Here is a 26,744-nt window from a genome sequence, read left to right as displayed (position 1 = left end):
TGAAATGTGTTGATTTTTATTCAAAAGTTACTGTCTCCAGACAAGTACAAAGCAGAAGAAACAGTGACCGAAAGAGGATGGGATAATAGACATCAACTTATAGAGTGTAGGCAAGAGTGCAGGGGAGGAAAACAACACAGAAATGGCAAAACGGGAAGAAAACAAAAAACAAAACAAAAAAGAAATTAAAATTTGTATATATACACATGATCTAATAAGCATTTATACCAATGTAGTGGTAAGTAACAAACAATAAACAGTACTTTTGTCCTTTAAAAGAATTTTCATTTTACTTACATAAAATAATTAGGCAAACACATATAGGCCGTTTCTATCACATTATTTCTGACCAGCTCTGGATCGGTTGCGTTCACACGTGACGTTCACAATTCCATAAACCGCTCGTAGTTTAACGTGGAGGCGGAGGGCAGGTCGCAGTTCCACGTAACGTATCATTTTACTGTCGAAATGAGGCAGTTTTGTCTTACAGTCATCTCTGTAATTACAAAGGTTTTCCACATGAAACAGAAGGTGACACGAGTTCTCCCGTCCGAACAATGGAAATTGGATAATTTAGTATTAAAAAAAAGACTATTAGGAGCCACGGCAACAATTTCTGAACCCAATTTCGAAGCCGTTTTGATCTCTGTAATTACAAAGATTTTTCTGTATGAAACAATGTATTTTGTGTCAAAAAAAATTTAATTATAACAGTTTAGCGCATTTGTCGTGGGTTTTCCAGCGACAAACAACACCGTGGACACAATTCCGAACAAAAAAATTATAAATATCTACAAGTTTGTAACCGAATCCCGCCCGCCCTCCGCCTGCGAACGTCATGAAATCGCTTAGAACGTCACGAGCGCGAACCCGTTCGCCGCCGAATTCTCAAACCGCCTCGAAACGCGACGTTCTCAGACGTGGAAGATTATTGTGTGACCTCCGCGAGCATGTTTAAGGCGTAAAAAGCAATGGAATGACTACAAAAAGAAAACGTCAGTAGACAAAACAGTTCAATAAACTCGAGTGACAATTATATGCCAAAAATCTACGCCTTGTCTAGCTGCCACGGCGGTAATGAATAACTCTTATATCTTCAGTATTGTCTGAGTGACTACCTTGTTATATCGTACTGCAATATTCGAGATCTAAGCGTATTTGTGACAGGATTTCATGTCGATACAACATTTTAAAGCTGATTTTTCACAAGTCGCTTCATTAGATATCCAAACTAATTTACACGTAGGAAAAAAGGTAGAAATCCGAAGACATTATCAAGACCGGAAAAAAAAAACATTAAAATACAAATTTAAAAATCTTCCTTGTCGCACGGCTATTAACACATGCTTTCATTATTCTTTTTTTTTTTTAGTTACTTACACGTTTCTCAAACTTTGTGAAGTCGAAAAGTTAAACGTAAGAAAAAAACAAAAAAGCACATATAAATTCAGCACCGATCCATATATAACTTTTATTTAAAATGTAGAGATACCCATTCAACATTATGCTGCTGGACCTTATAAGAAAAAAACAAAAACAATAAATCCCAATTTTATGGTGGCAAATTTGTAGCGGTCCAAATTTGGGGATAAAAAAAATACAAAAAAACATTGCGTTAAAACAGAACTAAGTAACACTTCTTTAAAACTATGATCTGTGACTGTTAAATTACTTGTTTCGGGGGTGATTTTCAGTGACTTTATGCGATTTATTTGCAAAAAAACACTTTGCGAGACCAAGCGCTGCCGACCCAGTGGCATTAAGTCTCAAACCTGGTGAGAAAGTACAACCAACAAGCCACAAAATGTCATTATTTCTCAGCTTTCGTTATGGCAAATGAGATGTCGGTTTGGCTACGTCGAAGAGAAGTGTAAAAAAACAAAAAAATTATCATTGAAATTTCTCGTTTTTTGCGCGATTTTTAAGCACTTTTAAGCCGTCTTGAGTTTACGCTTAATTTCGAGTGTCTTCAGACTGGCATAGTTGTATAACCAATCGCTAAAGTGGAGTCAATTGGATTCGTTTGTGTTTAAAATGGCTCTTTACTACGAAATGTTGATGAAATGTGATTGAGGAAAATGGGCCAAAAAAACAAAAAAAGTTACCGAGTTCTGTTTTAAATAGGTTCGACGACGCTTCGCAGCATAAAAAAGTGGATAGGACTTTCCAGATCTTGCCTTTTCGGACCAACAGTGTTTTTTTTTTTTTTTTTTGGGGGGGGGGGGGGGGGGTTGGGGGCGGGGCATTTTGACAAAGACCCAACAGCACGGGACTCAAGCGAGAGAATGGGAGGAGCAAAGGGAGCACAGAAACTGAATACCTCCGTCCACTTGGCTAACACGGTATACAAGCAAGCTACTAGTCTGTTTATAAATTACTACTTCACACCTGGTAACTTACTACAATTGTAAAAAGGGTTAGACATAAAAAAAAAAAAAAAAAAAAAATAGGTTTCTTAAGTTAAAACACACCAATTCATCCCCATTAAAAAAATCTGGAAGAGGAAAAAAAGAAAAGAAAGCTATGGATATTTCTTCAGACACGTTTCTAAATAGTTTTTTGGAAGTGGCCTGTTACACTATTATTCTCAAACAGGAAGAGCTTACCCAAGATTATAAAAAGTAAATATTTGAAACAAAGTCCTCTCTGAGCAAGCAACACTGAGTGTGGGTTGTCGTTGGTCCACGTGGAGAACAAGCCAGATTGTGTGTTTTTTTTTCGTTGTAGTTTTTGCAATTTTTAGGATTTTTTTTCTTCTTTTTAAAACAGAAAAAACACGTCGGTCTTCGCATCTAAAATTCTCTTTAAATACAAAGCGCCTCTTCTCTCTTCTCCAGTGTCAAAATCATCTGGATATTAGCTTAAAACATGGACACCCCGAGGACCTGGAGGGAGCAGAACACACACACGTTAGCGAGCGGCGACACAAAAGTACAAGACGACAGCGTGGTTACAGGCGCTAAACGCACGTCATGACAACCAGCTCCACCGTCAATCAATCAAAATAATTATAATACCATTTTCATAAACCTTATCTGGACTGCACAGATACAAACACTTGGCAAAAGATCTTGTGTACCGTATTTTCCAGACTATAAGTCGCTGTGCATAGTTTTGGCCGGAGTGTGACTTATAGTTATACTTATACTCTGGAACGACTTATATATGTTATCATCTGTTGTTTCCACACTTGCAACCACATTTCATACTCCAGTGCAACTTATATATTGCTCTATTATGCATTTTTTGGCTGGTGCGACTTATTGTCCAGAAAACAGTCACATTGTTAAATCATAACGTTAAAAAAAAAAGAAGCTGATTCTGATTTTGTATCAATAATACACTTTGCTCGCTACTAGGGATGTCAAGATCATTAGGTTAATCGATAATTGTGTTTATTCAGATCACAATGTAATTTTAAGAACCAAAACAATAATAATCGCGACAATTTTAGAGGCAAAAGTATATATTTTTTGTATATTATAGCCCAGAAAATAGACCCAAATGTAAAGATTTTTTTTTATTCTGGCTATTTTTTTTACATTTAACTTGATTTTGTCTTTCAGAAAGTTAAATAGTGTAAAACCGCTCACAAACTTGAGGAGCAGTAACATGTTTAGCCAATGTGAATGAAAGAAAATGAAAGATTTCACTGTTTGATCACCATCTCAATCATCAAATCGTGAAGTTTCTTTTCTCATAATCGTAACACAAACATCTGATATCGTCACATCTGCGCTTGTAAATATTCTTTATCTGGAAGCCTTCAATCGGGACAAGTGTTTTTTTCTTCTCTATTATGCATTTCTTGGCTGGTGCAACTTATACCCCGGAGCGACTTATTTACCGTATTTTCCTGACTATAAGAAAAAGAGCGAGTCTTTTGAACGGTTCTTTGAAAATAGACTGCTCTCAACGTGACAGATCTGATAAAAGAGGCGAAAATCCCTGTATCCTTGTTTGGTTAAGATCAAGTCCGGGTTTATGTTTATTTTAGACTGAACTGCATTACGAGACGATACTTGTGTGAGAAGTTTGAATCTCACCGCTGTAGCCATCACCGTTCCTGACACACTTTGCAGATAAAACTTTAAACTTGCCGTCAACAAGAGTAGCTTTCACTCACACAAACGTTGCAGCCATTTTTAGCGACGACGACAAGATTACAGTCGTCTACAAAAGCATCACGATTAGTAGCCGGTGCTAACGTAAACAAAGCTACAAAGCCTCGATGGTACGACAAACGTGACGCCTGGAGACATTTGCTAAACGCTTTATTCCGGCTGCGCGCTTATTTCAAGGACCACTCAATACTTACTGAATAAAAATCCTGCGACATTAAAGTACATATTTAATCTTAGAAAAAGAGGTACAATTCTCTTCAGTTTAACTACGGATTATCAGCAATCACACGCTGTGCTTTTTGGCAACAGGAAAGAACATATTTTAGAGAAGAAAAGAACAATACTAAGGAGATATTTAGAGTTTGGTTCATGCCGCTTCATTAATGACGAAATATATGCATTTATTATACAACATTTTGATAGAGCAAACGTGACTCTTGTGGAGAAATAATTAGGATTGAAAAGTCCACACTAAATCGATTCTAACATTACTTATTTGAGAAGTAGTGAAACAAAATATATCAAATTGAAAATCACTTTTGAGAACAGTTTAAAATGATCTGAAGCTTTAACAGAACTAGTATAAAACTTAAATGTTTAATAACGAAAGTGTCAGTCTTGTTTTAATATGAAGGAATGCAATGATAAAGACATGAGCTGTATCAAAATAAACTATGCTTTTCGAATGGTTCTAAGTCAATTGTGATAAAATGTAATGTGCAGACAAAATGATCTGAAGTAAAGAGATCCTGATCCTGACAGAGCTTCAGTTTAAAACTCTACACTCTTAAAGACGTGTGATTCTTGTGTTAGTTTAGCTGTTCAACATTAGAGAAAGTTGAAATATGGAGCAGTTTAAAATTAGAGCTGCACAATTAATCAAGAAGAAGAATTGTCAATTATTTGCATGGATTTTTTGAATCTAGAGGTCTACAGCAGATCACAGTAAAAGCATTTTGTTTGGAGCAGATCTTTAGAAGTAATCTGACAAATGTTTACAAAAAATGTATATAGAAAGCCATAAAATAAAATCATGATCGATCAATAAGAGGAAAATAATGTGTGTTTGTTTATTTTTTTTTGTCACATCAGCTTTATGTAAAATATTCACCAACATGGTTCATCCCTGTTCCCCATTAAAAGATAAAATAATGTTTCTTACCGACTCGTCCATGATGGAGGCGGGGTCAAAATAATCTGGTTTGAGCTCGGAGCGCTCGCGCCGGTTCTTAGACGGAGGCTGCAAAAGACCAGATAAAAATGTTTAATTTTAACTTGCACACTGTGGACTGTGAAGACTCAGCCGTGTAATGAATACGGCTAAATTAGAAACACTTCAGCGTGGCTTAATTTTCTAGCCCGATAAACATGACATTTGGAGGCATTTTCCTGGAGTTCAGCTCAAGAACAAACATCCAAACCAGACATTTGGGTTGGAGCGCATCGATCTGACATTTTTACACATAGATTTGGCGTGGCACGAGTGAATGAGTTTGTCAGGATTCATAGTTTAGGCTGAAGGCAGAGTGTGTCCTCCTGCTGTGAGCATGATACACCTGAACACATGTGCAAACTCCTCCACGTCTGTCTGAACACCACATACTTCTACACACGGCTGTGCCAGGCGCTCGCTCGTTACGTCCCTAATGCAAGTTTCATCTAAACAACTCATACAAGTACCACAAAGTCATTGTTATAGCTTTAAACTATATTCATATGAATCAGACATGCATCATTTCAGGAAGAAACAATTCAATCAACTTGCCCTAGATAAGTTAATTTGCCATTTGTATTTTCAAAACTACATTGGAAAACAAAAAGCTAAATAGACACTTGCAATAAAAGGGAGGGAGAGTTTAGCTCAGAAACAGCTCCATTGCATCATTAGACATTACCATTGCTCCTTTGTCCGTTTTCTAATCGTATTACATTTTTCTGTATGAATGTAAACATTAATTTTGGCTTCTTTACGTTCCTCTATATCTGACACTTAAAGAGCTGCAAAGACAAGTTCATTGCTTCACTGAAACTTGACTAAAGCTCCATCTTCTCCTCGTTCATGGCTTTGTAAATGAAAGTAATAAAGAAAGCGGCGCAGTATGAACGTGTTCTGCTGCGGAGCCGAGGCACTGACCAGATCGATGTCCATGGTGTCGAAGTCCATGCCTTCATTGAGGTCGTCCATGCGGCCCTCCGATGACATCATCACGTCCTCCACGATGGGCTCCTCGTCCTCCTCCATCAGACCAGTGCCTCGACGACTGCGGGCAGCACAACCATGTTAGAGCGGCGGTTATGCCACGTCAAATGTGCAACTAAATCCCACCACAGACACTTTAAAGATAAACAGGCAGCGGTGAGTGTTTCGATTGGTCGACGGGTCCAGGTCGAGATAATATATGTTGATTAAAAGCTTTCGTTTACAAATGTTTACTATTAAAAAGGAGCTGTACCTGTTTTTCCCCAGTACAGATAGTATTGTAAATCAGCTACTCGGGTGAAAATGAGACCACAGCGCTTTCTCTGTATCCATTGATAGAGCGTTTTATTTTCAATGAAGCAGGTAGTGCGTCGTTAGCATGCTAATATTTGTTAGCTCATTCATCGCGGTGAAAGTTTAGGATGCTGGGAATGCATGAGGCGAGTGAACGATGCAAGTGGAGCTGCAAAGAGTTCCGTTTTTCACATTTAAAAACAGTTAAAAGAATCAGGTACTGCCCCTTTAAAGTCTAGTCTAGATTAAAATTACATTGTTTATGCTTTTTATGACAGTTTAATTCAATGATGAGGCCATCTTTGGTATAAAACGCCTTTTAAGGCGTAACAATTATTGAAATAGTCGACAAGTCAGTGATTAGTTGTGTCAGCCTCATCTAAAATAAATAGTTTTTTTAAGTCAGACCAGCACTATTATTTACATCACAAAATTACATCTTTTCTCCGGGAAATTGCTTGATGAAATGAACAATATCAGTGACGAAAAAACTTGCATAAACGGTATTGATCCATAAAGGAAATTACTTAAATATTACAATATGTAGCTCCTCGTGAAAAAAGGGTGAAGAGAATGCCAATAAACCCTCTAAAATGTGCAGTAATGAGGACCACATCAGCTCAATCGTTAGTGTAACTGGCAACACACAAAGCAATAAAGCATAAAGAGACACTAAATGTAGCATAAATAAAGAGTGTTCCTCACATGGCGTGCTGGAGATTGGACCTGAGCTTGGCGTAGTTCATGGCTCGTTCCTGCTGCTGCCGCGCCTCCTCCTGCTGCCTCTGAGCCAGCATCCACGTCACCTGGGAACTGATCAAACAAACAAAACGCACGCATTACACTTCCGTGCTTTGTGGAATTCACCGAGATTTATCCTGAACTTTAACCCAAACATTACTCGATTACGACTTGCCGACTGACGATGAACAGGAGAAAATCTTACGTTTAGAAAGATCGATTTGATGCTTTTTCTGTTAACTTAGAAAACGGTATTGCAAATGCAATGTTTTCTTATCAAAATTAAACTTTGAATGTGTCAAAATTGCACGTATTTGGGCTGTATAAATCTGAAAAATGGATAGAGCCAGGTTTAAATGCTTCATTTTGTTCCCAGATAAGATAAAAAGAAAATTAATTAAAGCAGCGGGGATTTTGGATTTCTTGTTTGGCATTTGAATAAACGAGAGATAAAATTGGTGTGAGAATCCAAATTTTGCATAACTTTCAATAAATCCTTCAAACAAATCCTTCTGCGTGCTCCATCCAAATCTTTGAATTAAGGATGGTATTTCAAAGGCTAATTATAAGGAAAAATACGTTTGATTCAATGAAATATGAAAAGCCTTTAGGTGCAAATCGGTGCAATTTAGTCATTTCCACACATAAACCTTTGATGTTGAGAGAGATATCGGCATGGAGATGATGTTGCCATGCCTAGAATGTTCCGCAGTATGGCATTAAACTCATCTCTGGTCTTATCTGGTGCAGCAGGTGAAGTTACAGGTAAGATCTAATGTAAGAATGCACGTTTTCCCCAAGGCATTTTCGAGCAATAAGAAAACACTTCAGACGTCACACTTAAAAGAGACGTTTTATGCTGTATTAAGGAACATACCGGGTTTAAGGAGCTCTATGGACAACTGGACAGCTGCAACTCTCTAGTCATCCAGGGTAAATAAACTGACCGCGACACGAGACGCGCTTGGCAGCAGAGTTGAGTACGTTTCCCGCCGTTCGTCCTCTAAAATTGATAGCGTTCAAATGGGGAATTACGATCCTCCCGACTGATGCGCCTGGACCGGAGCCTAAATGCATATTAAAATCCTCAGAAGGTATTAAAGCGAGCGTGTACGACATCGAGCTCGTCAGAAATAAACGGCCGCCGGTAATTAAAAAGTACATCTATGAGGATTGGGCTCACGGACCAATCACTGACCGCCGCTGTGGCTCTGGCTTCCTGATCAATGGAGCAGCAATTCTCAGAAGACATCTTTATTTTACAGGTAATATTTTAAAGGACGTTCTGGATATGCATCATCAGGAAATTTAAAAGGACCTTTTTTAAGACTATTTAAAATGATAATTCCAACTTGACTGCTCCTGGAAAACAACATTAGGGTGCAGCCCTAACTAATCATTTTTTCTGACCGGTTAATCTATTATTTATTTTATCAATTATTAAATTCGGAATGCGAAAGCCAGTAAATAACATATTTTTAATCAATTTGACCCAGATGAAGCCAAGATTATGGCCCTTGAGAACATCCTAATAAAGAATATTTGCAAACAATATTATTAAAAACGAATTGCACATGTTTCGTAAGTCTTTTTGAAGCAGTTATTTGTCCCTCAATTTACAGGAATTTGTAGTCAGATTGGAGAAATATAACATGCTTTATGATGTTGAACAATCTTATAAGGACCATGTAAAGGCCATTTAAGTTTTATCGTCTTAGGTGGGCTAAGAATGATTTAAAAAACAGTCATGTATTTGCTAAAACTTACTAGCTTCATTTTAAGCAGCCTGTACTAAATTTATGTTTCCTATATTTATTATTTTTCCGTTGTATTTTTGTTAACCCTGACAATCTGGGCCCAGTTCTAAGTCACCTGCAACCTCTGAAGGGAACAAGCGGTAGAAAATGAAAGATGTATCATTGTTGAAGGCTTATAGCTAGAGCTAGTCTCTATATTTAGACAGAAGGGGGCACTCTAGAGTGGAAACAGGTGTGGAGCCTTTACCTGGGCTTCAAGGCCTACAGATTTTCACTGTGCCACTTTGGCTGATAATTGTGAATTTATTTACGTGGAATTGTATCAGCTGTGGGTTTTTGAAATCTGTGGATCTAAATAAATCAACATCAATCCAAAATAAATGTAAGTCTGAACATTGATTTCATTCAACAACTCTGCACACGTCAATCACAAGCTAAGGCCCGGCTGCCATTGGGAGTCATATGGGGTTTTGATTTTGTCATCACAGACCGTTTAAGAAAGGAAGACATGAGTAAGCAGCCGAACCCCCGAGCTCACACAGCATGTGTACATTTAATTAAAAGTAACACTCAGCGCACAGCTCACTGCACAGCTCGGGATTCTTTCCATTGGATTGAATTGTCGCTGGACGCTGGAGTCAACCACAAGCTTTTTCCCTATATTAATGATTCGCTACAGCGTGTAAATGTGGTCTTGCGAGTGCCACGATCAAAGCCTACGACCACAAGAGCTCAGCAGAGCTCCAGACTTAGTGTGAACTATCCTCCACAAAAACCCTGCTCCAACACAGCTGCTGCGTCTGGTGCAGTCTGATCGAGCAGCCACGGCTCGTTACTGCTCTATCAAAAACTCTGTCCCTCGTTTGTTGAGTTTTAATAACAATGACCAACATTTAATATGTAATAAGCAATATAAAACAGTTTGGTGTAGAAATGACGTGTAGATACAGACTCGTGTTGCAGGAGCAGCTTTCACGTCTCAGATGTAGAATAAATCTACTCGTGTGTGTGTGTGTGTGTGTGTGTGTGTGTGTGTGTGTGTGTGGTGCAGGTTTGCTGCTGGAGCTTCTGGTGTAGATCTGTGTTAGTCAAAAAACCTCTTCATCGTCACATGTTATGTTTTGGGGCCTGTGTATAGGTCACAAAACAATTACTTGAGAACTAAATAGTTTGAGAATCATCTAAATTATGTTTTAGTTGCGTTTAACTGATTAACTTGTTTCAGCCCGACACCACATACAAGGACTATTTTAAAAACTGCATCTGGCTGTCGTGATTGTTTGCTCCCTGGAAACTCAAATGAAACAAAACAAGCTCAATTAGTGTATAAAAATGGAACGTATTCTGGTGGTTTGCAGTAGACCATCTTTTCATGTTCAATATTGAAGAAATAAACATTTTCAAACAAATCAGAACGGTCGGCTCTGAAGGAGACATACTTGTAGTCCATGGGCGGGGGGTGGTGCTGGGGCGTGGGCTGATGGTGTGGCGGGTGATGGGGCGTCTGCTCATGGGCCATGGGGTACACGCCCATGTAGCTGTCCTCGCGTGCTCTCTTGGGGTCTCTCATGGCGGTGGAGGTGAGGTGAGGAGAGGGCAACATGACCGGAGTCTGCATGGTCTGCTGCCACATCTCACTGCTGCTGCTCTCCTCTGCAAACACACAGGAAACAGGAACGTCACAATCTGGAAAGGTTTATTGTCAATGTTTCACAAACATATGGACTTGCTTTGGTGAAACATAAAACAATGAACAATGATAAGACAACCTATGTAAGTCAAAAAGAAAAACTGTTCAAATCTGCTATAAGATAAAAAAATAAGAATAAAAATAGGCTTAATATGTACACAAATTTACAGTCGAAATTACATATGTAGTGCAGAAAGTGAGCAGTGCAGTGAGTGATTAAATTATGGTACAGTGTTTAGAAAGTGTTCACGAGTCTAACGGCCTCCTGCTTGAGGGGAGTGGCCACCTGCCTGAGAGGAGTGGCCACCTGCCTGAGAGGAGTGGCCACCTGCCTGGGAGGAGTGGCCACCTGCCTGAGAGGAGTGGCCACCTGCCTGAGAGGAGTGGCCACCTGCCTGAGAGGAGTGGCCACCTGCCTGAGAGGAGTGGCCACCTGCCTGAGAGGAGTGGCCACCTGCCTGAGAGGAGTGGCCACCTGCCTGAGAGGAGTGGCCACCTGCCTGAGAGGAGTGGCCACCTGCCTGAGAGGAGTGGCCACCTGCCTGAGAGGAGTGGCCACCTGCCTGAGAAGAGTGGCCACCTGCCTGAGGAGAGTGACTCAAATAGGGTGATCTGACCGGTCAGTGCAGAACTTCATCAGGACATACAATGTTGTGGAATTTGTCAAATGCCCCTCCGCTAAAACGTTTGCCCACCTCTTGGATTTTGGAAGTTAAATTCTCCTCAAAGTTTTACACATATGTTTAGAAAATTTTTAATATTAATTGCATCATAGAAGTTATGGTATTTCATCAGATTCATCCGAAGTTCAAATGATATTCAGACCTTTCAAACCAGATTTTTTTTCCCTTTTTCAACCATGGACCATTGAAAGAAGGATTACACAGATTCGTTGACATGAGCCTCAGTCGTGCATTTTAAACTCTGGGAAAAAATGCTTGGGAACTCTCCTTCTGGAACCTGAGCGGGCGTCGATGTGGGAAACGAGTTTCTGAATATGCAAACAATTATTGTCCCAAAAAAAGCTTTCTCTTGCCCTTTCTCCAATTTAGCCAGCTAAAGAGTTGGAAAAGGCTGAATATAGTTTTTGAAAACCTTTAAGCAATTTAATTTGAAGCCATGAAAAGCAATTTAGTGGTTTTAAATTGTAATACTCCACTCAAAGCCAAATTACAGCTGCTAAACTAGATGAATACTTTTCAGTGTTTTGTATAAACGGTTTTACCTGGGCATATGTAGCAACTACTTTGACTGAACAGAACGTTATTGTGATATCGCTCAAAGAAAATGGATCAAACATATGCGCTTTAAGTGACGCTGCCATCTGCCGTTTAATCTGCTCCGTGGGCTCAGAGCGAGAGTCGACACGGTTCTGCGGCATCTGGGTTAATCTGGGCTCCTGCCTCAGAATTCTGATCAGCTGTCAATCACACCCATGAAATACAATCTGGACTTTTCTGCACAAAGGCACCTGAACAGAACGGACACAACTTAAATATTGTTTTTATTCTCTCAATGGTCAGATGGTGTTCGTCATGGTTGTGGTTTAAAAGTGCGTCATGTGACTTTTCTGTGAGAGTCAGCCACGTGCTTGTGTTATTGCTTTGCTTGAAATGCTCCACAGTATGGCATTAGACTGGCATCAGGTCAAATCACGGGGCAGAACTTGACGCTCACAGTAAGAATGTTTTTCTTTTGAGCAATAAAAACACTGATAATTGGATAAATGCAACATAGATAACCAGGGATGTCACAATACCATATTATTGTTTTATAAATACTGTAAGAATAATAAACGGTGTTACTAAACATGTTACCAATCCTCAAGTTTGTGAGCAGCTTTTGTAAATCGACTTTGCTGAATGACAAAATAAAAAAGTGAATGTGACAAAAAACAGAGAAAGTATTTTTTTTTTCTACAATAGATTGAATAAAATTTGCTTCAAAAATTGTCAAGATTATTTTTTTTAGTTCTTATGATTATATTGTGACCTAAATAAACACGATTATCGATTGACATAAACTGATATCAATACATTTAATGTCATTCAGTGGTACTTTCCAGACAATGCAAGAACATCTCTACGGAGACAAGCAGGTGGCAGAAATGTGCACGGAAAGTAAATGCCAAGTCCAAAAATATAGCTTTTTAGCCTTTATTTTGCGGTTCCATAATGTTTTTGTGGTTTTACATTTTTTATGTATAGATACATTTGATCTTATTTGCTTTTACGATCACTTTTTTATTTTATTTTTTTACTTTAAATAGTTAGAGGGTTATTTTGGAATAGTTTTGTACTTTTACATGAACTGTGCAGCCCTTTGTCAGACTGGACAGACATCGTGCACATGTGGCAACAACTCTGCCTTCCGACGCTTCAGATCAAAGCATCAGAGGCGTGCCGTGCTTCAACCGTCGCGCCACGTTCTAACCGGCGCGCCCTTTACCTTCTGGGAGTTTCCGCTTGGCGACGGAGGGTCCAGCCGTGGCCGCGGGGGGCTTGATTTTCTTGGAGCGCACCGACGAGCCCCTGCTGGAGTAGCCGCTCATCACGGACATGGTGTCGTCGTCGCCCCCTGCCTGTAGGGAGTTCCTGTACGAGATGAGGGGCAGCCAGCAGTCCTCGCGCTGCAGTGCCATCTGGAACGTCATGAAGCGCTCCAAGTACATGTGCCTGGGGGACCGCCGTCACGGAAGGTCACGGGGAAAGAGACGAGAAAATGAACAACTACACGCCACCGCTGTTGTAATGGTGGGGGGAAAACGAGAGCGTAAAAACAACCACAAAGTGTGCCAGAGGAGCAGCTGCACCGGTTGTGGGAACATCTGTTGAAATGTGTCAAATTGAGTGGAGTTGGAGAATGCGAATGCTTACACAGTCCTCTTGTCTTGTCTCATGAGTTTGGAGGAGAACTCGCAGAGGATATCCAAAAACGCCAGGTTCAGTGGAGGACCTCCTTCTCCCTGAGGACTGGGATCTTTGAAAGCGAACTCGATGCCGTCCCTGCAGAGAAGAGGAACAAGAGGAAGACTGATCAGAACAGATACTGAAGAATCTGACATTTATCCAGGTTTGGCTCTGGTTCTGAGCCCGGTCAGGCCCTGACGTAGACGTGCTTTGGTCCGGTTCTCGTCCTGGGTTAGTCACGCTCTGGTTTGGGTCAATTCATCGAATACAAATACAAGTTTCACACCATAATTACTGTAAAACAAATAAAAGGGGATAAAGAAGACTGTGATATCAGAGGGAGAGTATGGAGGCAACTTTAGTCGATTAATCTGTCAATGCCGTCTATCCAAGTCTATTATTGCTATTACTATTTTTTTTTATACTATATATATATTTATATGCTATAATTATAATCATTCTCATTATTTTTGAACGGAAATATTCATGTTGTGGATCACAGCGGAAAAGAGAAGGTATGGAGTGAATCAGCTTGAATAAATTGAGAGAATTGTAGCATTTAATAAGTTGTAATAAATGTGCTGTTTAGCCCCGTTTTTGGTATAAATTGTTGCTGTGACATTAAAGTATCAACAAGCTCAAGATAATCATAGTCTTGAGAGCTTTTGCCATGTCTTTAGTCGACCTAGAGAATCAGAAGGTTGTGTATAAACACTGTTGTTGTAGATTGAGCGTTTCCTTTACAATTTCCATATGTTCAAAACACAATTGGCAACAAAATCAGTTCTTAGCTTATTATTGATACATTTATGATTTAAAAAGTCAGCAAAATGATCCCATAAAATCCCCCTCAGACTGAAATGTTACGTATAACATGGAAACCTGTTTCTCATATTTCTTTCCTTCGTGTCAATGATGAGCTCGACCCCTTGAATAAATAATGAGACACAAAAATAGAAGGGAAAAGTCTGCCCGTCTCATCTCAGATTGAGGGCAGATATAATGTGACAGGAGGACATGCATTTCTGAACGAGCCATTTATCTCCCTCGACAGTTTCGGCATGTCCGGTGTAGTGCGGCGGTCTTACTTGTGAAGCATCGCGATGGCATCTCTGGTTTTGACCTGGTCCAGACCGAAGGTGAGAGAGAAGCGGCGCGCCAGCTCCTTGATTCCGCAGAACATCGACGAGGAGCGGTCGAAGCCGTGACCCAGCTCCGACAGCATCTCGTTAAACAGCTGGAAAAAGCGGAGACGCGGGAGTTAAAATCTTGTACCTTCACACAGCTGACCGTCGCGCTTCGAGCATGCGATGATTATTAATGACCAGATTCAGTAAAACTGTCGAATGGAAAGAAAAGTCGTTCACATTTGATCAAAATCATGAGTTTTTCCATTCGAGTGGTAATATAAAACCAGTATTACTCAAGGGTTAATCTATTGAAACATGTCAGCATATTTAAATTGTACTTCTAACTGTAAAAAGACACCTCAAGAAACTAAAAACTCATCTTAACCAGTAGTGACAACAGAAAAGAGTCACAAACTCCCAAAATTTGATCTTTTCTGAACAGTTTTAGAATGATCTTGAACTTTATCAGAGCCAGCGTGAGACCACATGGTAACATAAAGAAAGTGCTATTATTTTGGGTTGAAAATGAGAGTCTATAGCGTATCGTAAACTGTGGTACATGTACACGAGGTACTTTAGGTGATACGCCGGACACCTGAACGGTGCTTTTGTCATCCTAAAACTACTGTGTAATGGCGTACTCCTCATTAAGACCTGGTTAAGCCCTAATTTAGGACTAAAATAATCCTGTTTAAACTTGATAAGATCTGATAGTACTCGGAAAGCCAAATCTTTTCTTTGGTGGTACTTGGTGTAAAAAGTTGAAGAACCACTAGTCTATTGTGCGTTTTTTTTTGCCATCATTGTGTTATTGAAATCGAGTATCATGCCCACTCCTGAGTTTCTAATTAGAAACACCACTAGGGAACACAGTGACATCCCACGTTTGGGCTTCTACCACAAGCACTCTCACACCGACCTGCTGCAGACTGAGGATGAGCGTCTTGGCACACTGGATCTTGTCAATTTGTCTGGTCTTACTCATGGTCTCTTTGATGATGTCGCCGTAGTCGTTGTAATACTGTCGAGGAGCGCAGAGGAAAATGTATTAAAAGTTACAAAAAGGATCTTCACACCATTTTAACAGTTCTGCGGGAAAAAGAGCCGACCAACGTTCCTCTCGCGGTAGCATTTCCCCCCGCATAGAGTCGTTTGTGTTTGTGAAATCGTACCCTCATGTACTGCTTGAAGATGTCCGCCCCGGTCTTCATCTCGACCACACAGTAGATGATGAGTTTGCAGTACGCGGCTAGCAGGTTTCTCCTCTTGTGCAGGGCTTCGATCTTCACCGCTTCGTCGTCCTGCTGACCATCTGAAGACAAACGGAGAATTTAACATGATCGTGCTATGCAACAATATACACACACACCGAACACCTTTTTGTGCCATCGTGAATATAATTTAGCAAAATATTAGACCATGCCTGTGGAAGAAATTTTGCATTTTGATTCAGGAAAAGGTTAAATATAGCAAAAACACTATGCCAATTGTCATTCATTCAAACTACTTTAACCATTCCAAAAGGGCAATAAGATTTGCAGATCGCAGTTCACAACCCACAAAAAAAAACTGTTAAAACACCATGTAATAATTAAATTCAAAGCAGATAAAATTGATAAAAATTGTTACTAGGGATGTGACGATGTGAAATTTTAATGTAACGATTATTGTGAGAAAAAACATAAAAATAAAATGATATTGAGACCAAACAACAGTGAAATCTTCTTTGTGACCGACTTTACACAATTTAACTTTTTGAGAGGCGAAATCAAGTTAAATTTGACAAAAACAGACAGATAAAAAAGTACTTTACAAATAGGTCTATTTTTTCTATAAATTAAACTTAAAGTACTTGATTTTTTGGTTCTTAGGATTAAATTGTGACCTTGATAATCACGAATGAGCTCAACATCTCTAATTGTTACTCAACGTGCCCAAACCTAACAGCGATTTGACTCCCCTAAAGCGAGCGTGCGCTGGTGGAAGCGTTGGTGCACTGTGGCGTCTGTACCTGTGCTGTTGGAGTCGTCGTCCTGGTCGATGAAGACGTGGTTGAGGATGAAGGAGAGGAGCTCAGCCTGGAGCGAGTCCTCGGGGGAGTAAACCAGAGGCTCCAGGTGCTCCCGGCCCCCCGACACCATCTGATGACTGAAGATGAGCAGCAGGTCGCACAGGATGGTGAAGGCCTACGGAGGGAAAAGACGTGCAATTCAAGACCTTTCTATTTTCTAAAAGTACAATATCGTTAAAAAGCCTGTTATACAATGAATAAAAAGCAGCATGAAAGTTTCTGTTCAAGCTGCTTTCCCCCACGTTTTCAGAATTATTTGCATTTCAGAAAATACAGTATTTAGTTCTTCTAAATAGGTAAAATGTTGTATATCCTAAATAGCCTGACCAATATAGATTAGAAGTATAGATATTATGGCAACATTGGCTGACGCAACATTCAATATCACAACAAATTAAATGTGCAATAACGCAACAACATTAGGCAGAAATGTTATGTTTTTGATTGATTTTTTGTAACATACTGTAATTTTAATTTTCAGTCTGAAATTACCACAAATTAGTCTTGGATAAGCTTTAATTAGACAAAATTTGACTGATACATCAACACAATTCTTGCAAAAATACCTAATACTAAATTATTGTGTCAAAAAGTATATTCAAATATTTCAATAATATCAATATTGACGTTCTGGACAGCCACATCACAATCATTTCCAGAATCGTGCAGCCAAAATACCAAAAACGTTTGCCGACCATGACGTGAAAATATATACAAGACCGTGAAAGAGTAATGTTGTTTTAACCCTGAAATAACATGCTTTTCAAACTCATGAATACAAGGTCATCTTAAGTAGACCGTTTTATCACACTTCCCCCCCCCCACACCCAGAAGCAGTTTTCAGTCACAGCTTTTGCTACAATCTGTAAAATCCATTCGCTACGTTTCCATCGCTATTTTTCAGTGAAATGTAGAGTCCAGAAAGAACATTTTGCCGCTCAAACAATGCCATTTGCCGCACTGTAAACCAGACTTTTAGGCCTCCTCTCGTCACCTGTTCTTTGACGGCCGTGTTGACGTTGGTGAGGTAGCGCTGGCACATCATACAGAACGCCCTCATCTGCTTCCTCAGGGTCACCAGGTCGTCCTGAAACGCAAGCATCAGTGCATTTTAACAACGTTTCCGGGACGCCATTCTCGCAAAGCTGAAACGCGCTTTGAGATCAGCAAAATGCGGTGAGGAACCTTGATTTTAACATTTTGAAATTTAATTGAAACATTTTGAAATAACCAATAATGGCTCTGTTGCGGCTTCTTTTCACACACACAACAGTTCTAGATACACACACACTTTTGTACATTTAGAGTGTGAGTGTGTGTATTTATTAGACCTGCAACAATTAAACCGATCAATCATGATTAGTAAACTATAAAGAATAACCGTAGTCGTATTTTGATATAATAATGATTGTTATGTGCAAAATACAAACTTTAAAACACATAAAAATAAGATCTAAAAAACAAATTCAATGCATCATTACACAAAATGTCAAGATTAGAAATGTCAAAAGTATTTTCCTGATTACTACACTTCAATTTTCAACCTTATTATTTCAAACTTTGGTTGGTTAAAATGTATTTAAAGTGTCATGGTACGAAAGAAATAAATGGTATGACTAGTCGAATAAACTGAAATTAATCGCTGACTAGTCAAATAAAAAAAGAAAGTTATTTGCGGCCTTAATATTTATATTTAGTGTTTCACCCTCTTTCCTGAGCCTCTACTACTTGAAATCTGATCAAAATTACATAACAAATCCCCTCAAACATAATACAGACACTTGTATTGCATAATTGCTTTGAGCTAAAAAGGTGTGGATGAATCAAAAACATCCACAAACCCATTTCCGCAGCACTCACCTTTCTTGCACCTCCCTCAGACGATTTTGCCAGGTTCCATAAAATGACGTAGTGGGTGCACTGAAGTGACTGGATGACTATCTGCTCACAGAAAACATAGCGTTAGCATCGACGTGTAGCGAATTTTGTAACAACAACTCTATTCACAAAACGTTCATGTGCGTTCACACACCTGTTCTGGCATGTCTCCGTTCTCTATGCCCGTGTTTAGGAGCTTGAAATTGCTGGTGAAAAGGTCCCAGCCGGATAGGTCGTGTGCGCTATGGAAACGGATGTCAAGAGTCAGATACAAACGAAACCGACCATCGACAATCCAAACTGTGACGGAAAATCTTACTTGTGAAATGCTGTGATTCTCTTTAGAGTCGACAAAACCTGATACGCATCGTCCTCGTCTGCGTCTTCACCCTAAAAGGAAACGTTTATGGATGATGGATTATGGAGATAAAGTATAGTGATTTTATAATATTTGCTTATTGATATGGAAAGGAATAATAGTTTGAATTGGGGGGTTGAATAAAACGCTTCTGACGGGTTTCATCGATCATTTGCTAAAGCGATCAATAATCCTTTTGTATTAAATTATTCTGATGCAGTGAAAAGATGTGACATGTAACGTCTCTAGAGGATGAGCCGCCACCGTCGCTTGTTTCCATGGTTAATGCGTGGCTAGGAGTGTTCCACAGAATGGCATTAAACGATTTTGTCTTGAGGAGCTGCAGATAGTCATTTTGTGTTTATAAATGATCTACGGTAAATGTGCAAGATCAGATGTGTAGAATGGCACCGTATTCACTTTAATTCCATCCACAGATTCAACATGTAAAGAATTGGGTTCTTTAAGTTTGGTTTTGTCCTACATTTTGGTCTGCTTTCATAAGTTAAACATTTGGGAGCGCATGAGCCTCCAAGTAAAAAAGTACAGTTTGAGCCCTGAGATGTTTCTGATTTTTACACTTTACTAGATTGATGGCTCATATCCGCGCCGAACACTAAGATTAAACCACTTAAGCGTGTTCTTGCAGCCCAGTGTGGATCTGTGTCTGCTCCTTTTGTGTTTCACCTCTGAACTCTTTCAGTTTCTACTACACAACACACACAATGTGCACAGCCGATAGCAGCGATTATAATGCCATAAAAAGCCAATCGATCTGGTAAAACAGAAACGGTGAGTTCAGATGTGAAGCTCAAAAATGGCTTGTAATAAATGTTGAGACCGCTTTGCAAGTTCATTATAGCAAGATTTATAAAACAAAATCTATAAATGGAAGTTTAAGATGGGGAAGGATTTCAAAATTCTGCTGATTTTCATAATTTATACATTTTTAAACTAATCAGTGATCCGATTACTTTGAAATTAAGTTATTAAGGATTAAGGTTGAATGAGTAATCAGTAAGCCAATTACTTTTACAACTCATAAGTTTCTGACTACGTGCTTTTCTGGAGCATTTCGGGCGCACTCTAAAGTAAAAGTTCAGACAGTTTCTTGTTTTGATGTAAAGGGCCTGAAAGTGTAGGTTTTTTGAGATTGTGGCTCAGTCGCCCGCTTCCTGCTGACAGCCAATCACAGCACAGATCGGGGCCTTGTCCTCATCCCTCTGAGAAAACTGGTTAGTCCAGTATTTATGAGCATATGCAAGGCAATAACTGAGGAACTTAACATCTCCATGGAAACAAACAGGTGACAGACTCCATCAGAGAAGTTATTTAGTGCAGTTACAAAAAGCACTATTTTCCCAATTTCCAAAAAGTACGACTTTGCTGGAACTGAACTGAAATCTGGAGATAAAAACTTGGTGAGAGAAACTTTAACGAGTGCCTGATGGCCCTGTACCTCCTGTAGGAAATCCTCAAGTAGCCTGTTAAACTTGTCCACCAGTTCGTCCAGCAGCTGCGAGCGGGCGATATCCACTCGGTTAAAGATTGTGTACTCCTCGTTGCAGAGGGCATGGTACGTCTTCGAGCAGGTCTCCAAGACTTCAGTGTCTGTGTGCTTTTCCACTATCTCCTTGATCTGACGCAGGAGAGACTCCAGGTGCTGAAGAGCGATAGAGAAGAGAGGACAAACATGTTGAAATGAGGTTTACAGAACGATGCATTACTTGGTTTAAGATGTCATCACGACAATCTAAAAGTCTGCAGTAAATAGAGATGTCACAAAATCACATTTTAGAGTTAAAAAAAACGAGAATAATCGTAAAATCAAGCTAAACGACAGCAACATTCCTTGACTAACGCCATGTTCCGTTGTCTGATACGCAACAACTCTAGTATGTGATCAACTTCATGAAATCAAACTTTCTGAATGATAAAGTTAAGACAATGTGACATAAACAGCCAGATAAACAACTGCGTTTACTTTTTTAGAGTTTAGATTTAATTGAAATAACTTAATTTTGCCTTTAAAGTGGCCTTTTGTGAACTCAATAATTGTAAATGAGCTCAATAATCTTTACCTCCAAGTAGTAATGGACAACAGACAAAATCTTTAACTGGGACATTATCACAGTTTAGAATCTGAAAACAAACAAAGTGTTTTTAAAAAGTTTCCAACCTTCTCCAGACGTCCCGTGGTGTAGATTTCCAAGTCAAAATACTGAGGCAACTGCAACAAGTTTGTGACCTTCTCGGAGTCTACAGCATACTGGGAACGACAAGTGTGAATTTAGTCAAACTTGTTGAATGCGTAACTTTGCCTAAAACTTAATAGGATGTTATGTCGTACCTTGGCCAACAGAGGGGGCAATGCCACAGCAAACAACTCTGTCATTCTAGTTCTGTCGTCTAACTGCGTCTTCTTCTCCTTTGCAGTCATTACCTGAAAACAAATGTCATATTCTAGTTACACGCACACACTTTTGTATATTTATTAGACCTGCCAACAATTAAACCGATTAATCATGACTAGTCGACTGTAAAGATTAATCGTAGTCGTATTTTGATATAATAATGATCGTTATATGGACAATACAAACTATAAAAAGCATAAAAATAGGATCTAAAAAAACGAATTAAAAGAATTATTACACAAAAATGTCAAGATTAAAAATGTCAAGAGTATTTTCCTGATTATTACACTTTATTTGTATACATATCCTATTCTCCAGTCACCATATTTCAACCTTCATTTGGTTAAAATGTATTTAAAGTGTCATGGTACAACAGATATAATGGTATGACTAGTCGAATAAACTGAAAATGAATCGCTGACTTGTCGAATACGAAAAGAAGAGTTATTTGCAGCCTTAACATATATATTTAGTCAAGTGTGTGGTAGTGTTTTACCCTCTTTCCTGAGCCTCGTCCGACCGGTGGGTGACATTCGGCTGCTTGCCGTACAGTGCACAGCATGATCTCAATCAACGCCGTCTCTTGTCTGTCCGTGAGAGCTGGAAACACGGATTAATTCATTGACCTCAGAGCCATTTCATGCTAGAATAAACGATGCAGTGAAAAAATAAGAAAGTAACGCACGCTCCTCTCCCGGTAACGGATCGTCTATCAACAAGCTTATCATACACTCCCAGTCCTTCAGCAGTTCAGGACCGCATTCCCACAGAGAGTCCACCAGGTAGGCAGCGTGTTCGTGAAGCTGCAAAGTACAACCAGGGCCGCGTTGGTTAGCATTTAACTGCAGACAAACGGTCCCAGAGCCGATGAATAGTTATAACGCGGCACATACTTCACTCTCCAGGAAGAAAAAGACTGTCGTTTTTATAAGATTGGCATTCGGGCTTTGTCTTCCTCTCCTTTTGGGGGCGCCTTCTTCTTCTGGCTCTCGCTGACTGAACAATCTGCCCAAACAGAAAAACTGATTAGACAGATTGTAGAATATAGCCACAAGATTATAAGAAGGGGACACTTTATTTGTATTGATATTGTAAAATCTGACATTGTTTACTTCAGCATTTTGTCGCTTAAAAAGAGAATAAATTATGCTATTGAACTTGCATCTACTTAAACAACAAAAGGGTCCTTATAAGTGCAAAGAAAACCTACAAAATCAATATTAAGCCATGGTAATACAGTAATTATTGTGAAAATAAAAAAACTACAAGATAAATATTAAGCCATGGTAATACAGTAATTATTGTGAAAATAAAATAAATGAAAGAAACGCTCTCCTTCAAACATGGACTTAACAGTACGATAGAAAGTACACAAAGAAATTAAACAATAAATAAAGCAGGAAAATAAACATTCTGAGGCTCTTATAGCAGAGTGTGTACAATGACATACTTCTTATAGAGGAACTCTCCTGCGGCGATCGCCACCGGCCTGTGAGCCGAGTAAACCAAGTGATAGACGCTCTCACAGTCCTCCGGGGTCAGCACTTCCTCTGTGCTACTGCAGGGACAAACAACACATGTCAGAGGCATTACATATAACAAGGACTGTTAACCAATTAAAACAGTAAATATGAAGTATTAAAAAACAATAACAATAGTTAAAAACAAAATAAAATGAATGAACAGACACAGATGACCACAAAAGTCACAATATTAAAAGCCAGAGAATAAATGTGGGTCTTAAGACACACAAACAGACAAGAAAAGGCACTTACTTTAAAACGAGGGTGAGAAGTTTAATTGCCTGCACTGCAACATCATACTCTTTGTCGAGAGTCATGGACACGATTCTATCCTAAATGAGGAAAAAGGGAAACCATAATTCATATAAAACAATCAAAAGTGTGAATTATTTCTTCTTCTTTTGTTTTTTTTTTCCTCCACAAGAATAAGTTCAGTGATGCTCTCGATTGAATGAACAGTTGTGACTGCAGTGCATGATTCGCCCAGCAGGTGGAGCTCACCTTAAAGCGACTGGTGAAGAGCTCCAGTCTTGCATTGAGTTCTCTGTTGTAGTAAAGTCCCTGCAGAGCTGTCAGACACTTCAGACGGACCTCTCCTTGCTGGGACAGAGATTAACACAAGAATTGGCATTAAACCACGGAAAAATAAGAGCTCCATTTTGAAATGATCTGGTCCCTCACCTTATCATGCATTGTCCAGCCCACATACTTCAAATAGCTGTCATTGAGGAAGGCATCACTATAGAGTTTCATCCACACACCGATCTCTTCTATACAGATCGCCCTGATTTCTGCTATCGCGTCACTGCGAACGCACAAAACTTGTAAATAAAAATCAAAACATTGACAATAATCCATTTACTTTGCCATTATAAGACCGTACCGATATCTGTGGACAAACACTCCTTTGAAAATGGCGTTCATCATGTTTTCAATCTCGTCTTGGTTTTCTTGGAGCTGGAAGAAGAAAGACAATAAAGGAATTAGCAGAAGACAAACAAAATAGATATCAAAACTTTGAGGTGTTGATACACAAACAGGACAAATTTTGAACTTTTCACGCATTGATTTACAAAAACAACAATTACTCTATGTTGAAAATGACTTGCTTTAAAGAATACAGGTTTGAAATGTTAAGTGTTGTGTCAAAGCGATGAGGCAGTCTGCGCGGGACCAGCAGCCCTTTGTCTAACGAGGACATGACTGGATGGTATTGTGGATGTAACGAGACGTGTGTGACAGCCAAATGTGGCAGCGCGCAGACGGAGGCAGCACAGCGGACAAGCAGATGGATGCCCAGTGGGTCCCACGGTTACATAACCCAATCAAGTGACAATTATGTGAGAGTAATGTCAAGCGCACGCACAGACACCGCGGGGCCAACATCCCACAGGGGCCACGTCCTTCTAACATGATACACAAGGGATAATTGTTGGAAATGTACACAAGGATACAGTCATCCTTTAAGTGTATTCAGGTGTACTCGCAGGAAAACATCCATTTATTCATATTCGGTTCACATTTAGCCGGTCTAACAGCAGCCCACATCAATAAAAGTCTACACTCTTAAGGAAATATTTGAATTTAATAGCATTTTTTTGGGAGAATATTGCACAGATAACGATACCAACGCCAATACTGGAAAACTGACTGAAACTAATATAAATGTATTTACCAATCTCCCATTCATTAAGATTCATCGTCACAACAAACTATCAGAGAGCGATTAACACAATTAACAAGCAGCCTGGGCACACGTTCAGCGTTACACTTCACTAAAATAGGACTCAGGGACAGGACAATGATTGAGGACAGGGGCTTGGTTGGTTAAACACTTCCTCTCACTTCTCTGAGCTCTGTCACCATGCAAATACAACCTAAGAAAAGGCTCAAATACACATTTCTTGGAGGATAATTTTACATGTATTTTCAGTAAGTCGGCTGTTGCAAAGTTACTGTAATGGGTCTAGGAAAAGATTACAGCAATAAAGCGTAGGATTTCAGAAGCAGCTTTGATGACACGTTCAACTAGTTTCCATTCAAGTCAACTGGTTGATATTGGGTATATGCAATAGCGTACACAATTTCTCGCCTCATTAACACACTGCTGCGACGATTAGACGTCCCCTTCGTACCTCTTTGCGTTTCTGCAGGAGCAGCTCCAGCCTGTCGTTGGCTCTTTTGGCCACGATCTTATTCCTCTCCGCCTCGTACTGCCGCTGGGTGTTGTCCATGTTGATGCTCAGATTGAGAGCTACATTCACCAGGGCTGTCATCAGCTTCATTGCTATTCAAACAAGTCACAAAAGGACAAGGGTGAGCACGATGTAAACCGGCATTATAATATTGTATAAAGACACAGAAAGGCTAGAGAACAGACTGCTTTCATCTGTAATAATTATAGATATATTCATAATAAATTTGGATAAAATACATAAAATCATTCTGTGTTAATATTTTAATCGCTTGCAGCATTTCTAATTGCAAGCCAGATTTACATGTTGATTTATATTAAGAAAAAGAGGAAGGCCACAGAGAGGAAAGACATGGTTCTCTGCCATCTGTATGTATTTGAATATTTGAATAAGAAGAGGGAGGGATGCTTCACATATACATAACAATGCAGGAAAAAATACAAATCTAGAATAACCCACATTGAATGTATAACCCAACATTGTATAAAATGTAAATTAAGATTAAATAATTTGTAATAATAGCCATTCTCTCTCACCTGCCAGTGTTGAGGTGTGTCTGAAGGCTCTGACTTGGGAGTCTGATAGTCCGGTGAGGAGAGAGATGACTGTGTCCATCATGTACTCATCATAGATGATACTATATTGACATTGACGAACCAGCACCGAAATAAATTCACAAAAACTGGATTTAAACTTTTTCCATTGAGGCCCTGCTATAGTTAGAGGGTAGTCACCGCTGTCCTACAGGAACACAAGAGAAATAGTTATTAAAAAACAAATAATCAGTAGCAAAAGTCGTTGGGAGATTTATTATTAATTTCAGGACAAACAGAAGTACCTCATCAAACTCCTCTGTCATTCGTCGAATGATCTCCGAGTTCTGCATGTTACGGAACATTTCTCCGCTGACAACACCTGAGAAAAACAATAAATGTTTTTTAGTTATTCAATAATCAGAATAAAAACACTACTTTTGATCCGTACCTTTGCATCCTGAGCACTGGATGAAGAAATTTATGAGGTCTAGTAGCGCAACATCTCGGTCATGCTTGTAAGACTCTATCCAGTCGTCTACAACGCACTACAGGAACAACAAAGATTTAGTTTTCTGTTTATTGCATGTCATTGTGAACACTCGAGCTCAGTTGTGCTTACCTGCATTGCACTTCTGCCCAGCCGCACAACCTCGAACAGCATCATGTTTTCCATCCCATTTTCCTGGTGGTGGCCATTAAGTCGGCCTGCCCCCTTCCCTCCTTTGCCTTTCTCCCCTGCTGCTTTCTTGCCCTTCTTACCCCCCTGAAGAAATAAAACGAGACTTAGAACAAAGAGACTTGGGTGGCAGGAATATATTCAGCCTGACCCAAACGGCAATGCATTCCTTTACCTTTCCTTTCGAGCTCGTACTTCTTGCATCGATATCCTCTGAGAAGTCTGTGTCTGAGGAGAATCGTGTATCT

At 39.5% G+C, this 26,744-nt stretch overlaps 1 protein-coding gene across 1 annotated transcript; it reads right to left on the bottom strand.

Annotated features, from left to right (window-relative positions):
• On the bottom strand, positions 1–26,744 carry stag2b (STAG2 cohesin complex component b). Its single transcript, XM_072439847.1, has 32 exons — positions 26,672–26,744; positions 26,440–26,583; positions 26,269–26,365; positions 26,123–26,199; positions 25,821–26,025; positions 25,225–25,376; positions 23,973–24,046; positions 23,771–23,894; positions 23,591–23,689; positions 23,342–23,421; positions 23,017–23,124; positions 22,460–22,571; positions 22,252–22,369; positions 22,063–22,166; positions 21,503–21,595; positions 21,332–21,421; positions 20,612–20,815; positions 19,114–19,184; positions 18,949–19,036; positions 18,777–18,857; positions 17,911–18,003; positions 16,857–17,031; positions 16,018–16,157; positions 15,765–15,866; positions 14,804–14,952; positions 13,683–13,811; positions 13,255–13,481; positions 10,556–10,769; positions 7,324–7,431; positions 6,259–6,385; positions 5,287–5,364; positions 1–2,885 (listed from the first exon to the last, which is right to left on the bottom strand). The coding sequence occupies exons 2-32, from the start codon at positions 26,491–26,493 to the stop codon at positions 2,862–2,864; spliced, it is 3,597 nt and encodes a 1,198-aa protein (XP_072295948.1). The 5' UTR covers positions 26,494–26,583; positions 26,672–26,744; the 3' UTR covers positions 1–2,861.

This window comes from Eucyclogobius newberryi, unplaced genomic scaffold, assembly GCF_026437365.1.
Source record: "Eucyclogobius newberryi isolate DKJ021-1_F unplaced genomic scaffold, fEucNew1.0.hap1 SCAF_11, whole genome shotgun sequence".
In the NCBI taxonomy this organism is placed as follows: Eukaryota; Metazoa; Chordata; class Actinopteri; order Gobiiformes; family Gobiidae; genus Eucyclogobius; species Eucyclogobius newberryi.
Note: the sequence above shows the minus strand (reverse complement) of the source record. Positions and strands in the feature narration are given on the sequence as shown.

Coding starts and splice junctions, on each gene's coding strand:
- stag2b (XM_072439847.1), bottom strand. CDS start 26,493: ATGGAAAACATGATGCTGTTCGAGGTTGTGCGGCTGGGCAGAAGTGCA. Junction 19,185..20,611: donor TTGAGGATTTCCTACAGGAG/GTACAGGGCCAT, acceptor GTTTCCTTTTAG/GGTGAAGACGCAGACGAGGA. Junction 5,365..6,258: donor ACACCATGGACATCGATCTG/GTCAGTGCCTCG, acceptor GGTCTTTTGCAG/CCTCCGTCTAAGAACCGGCG.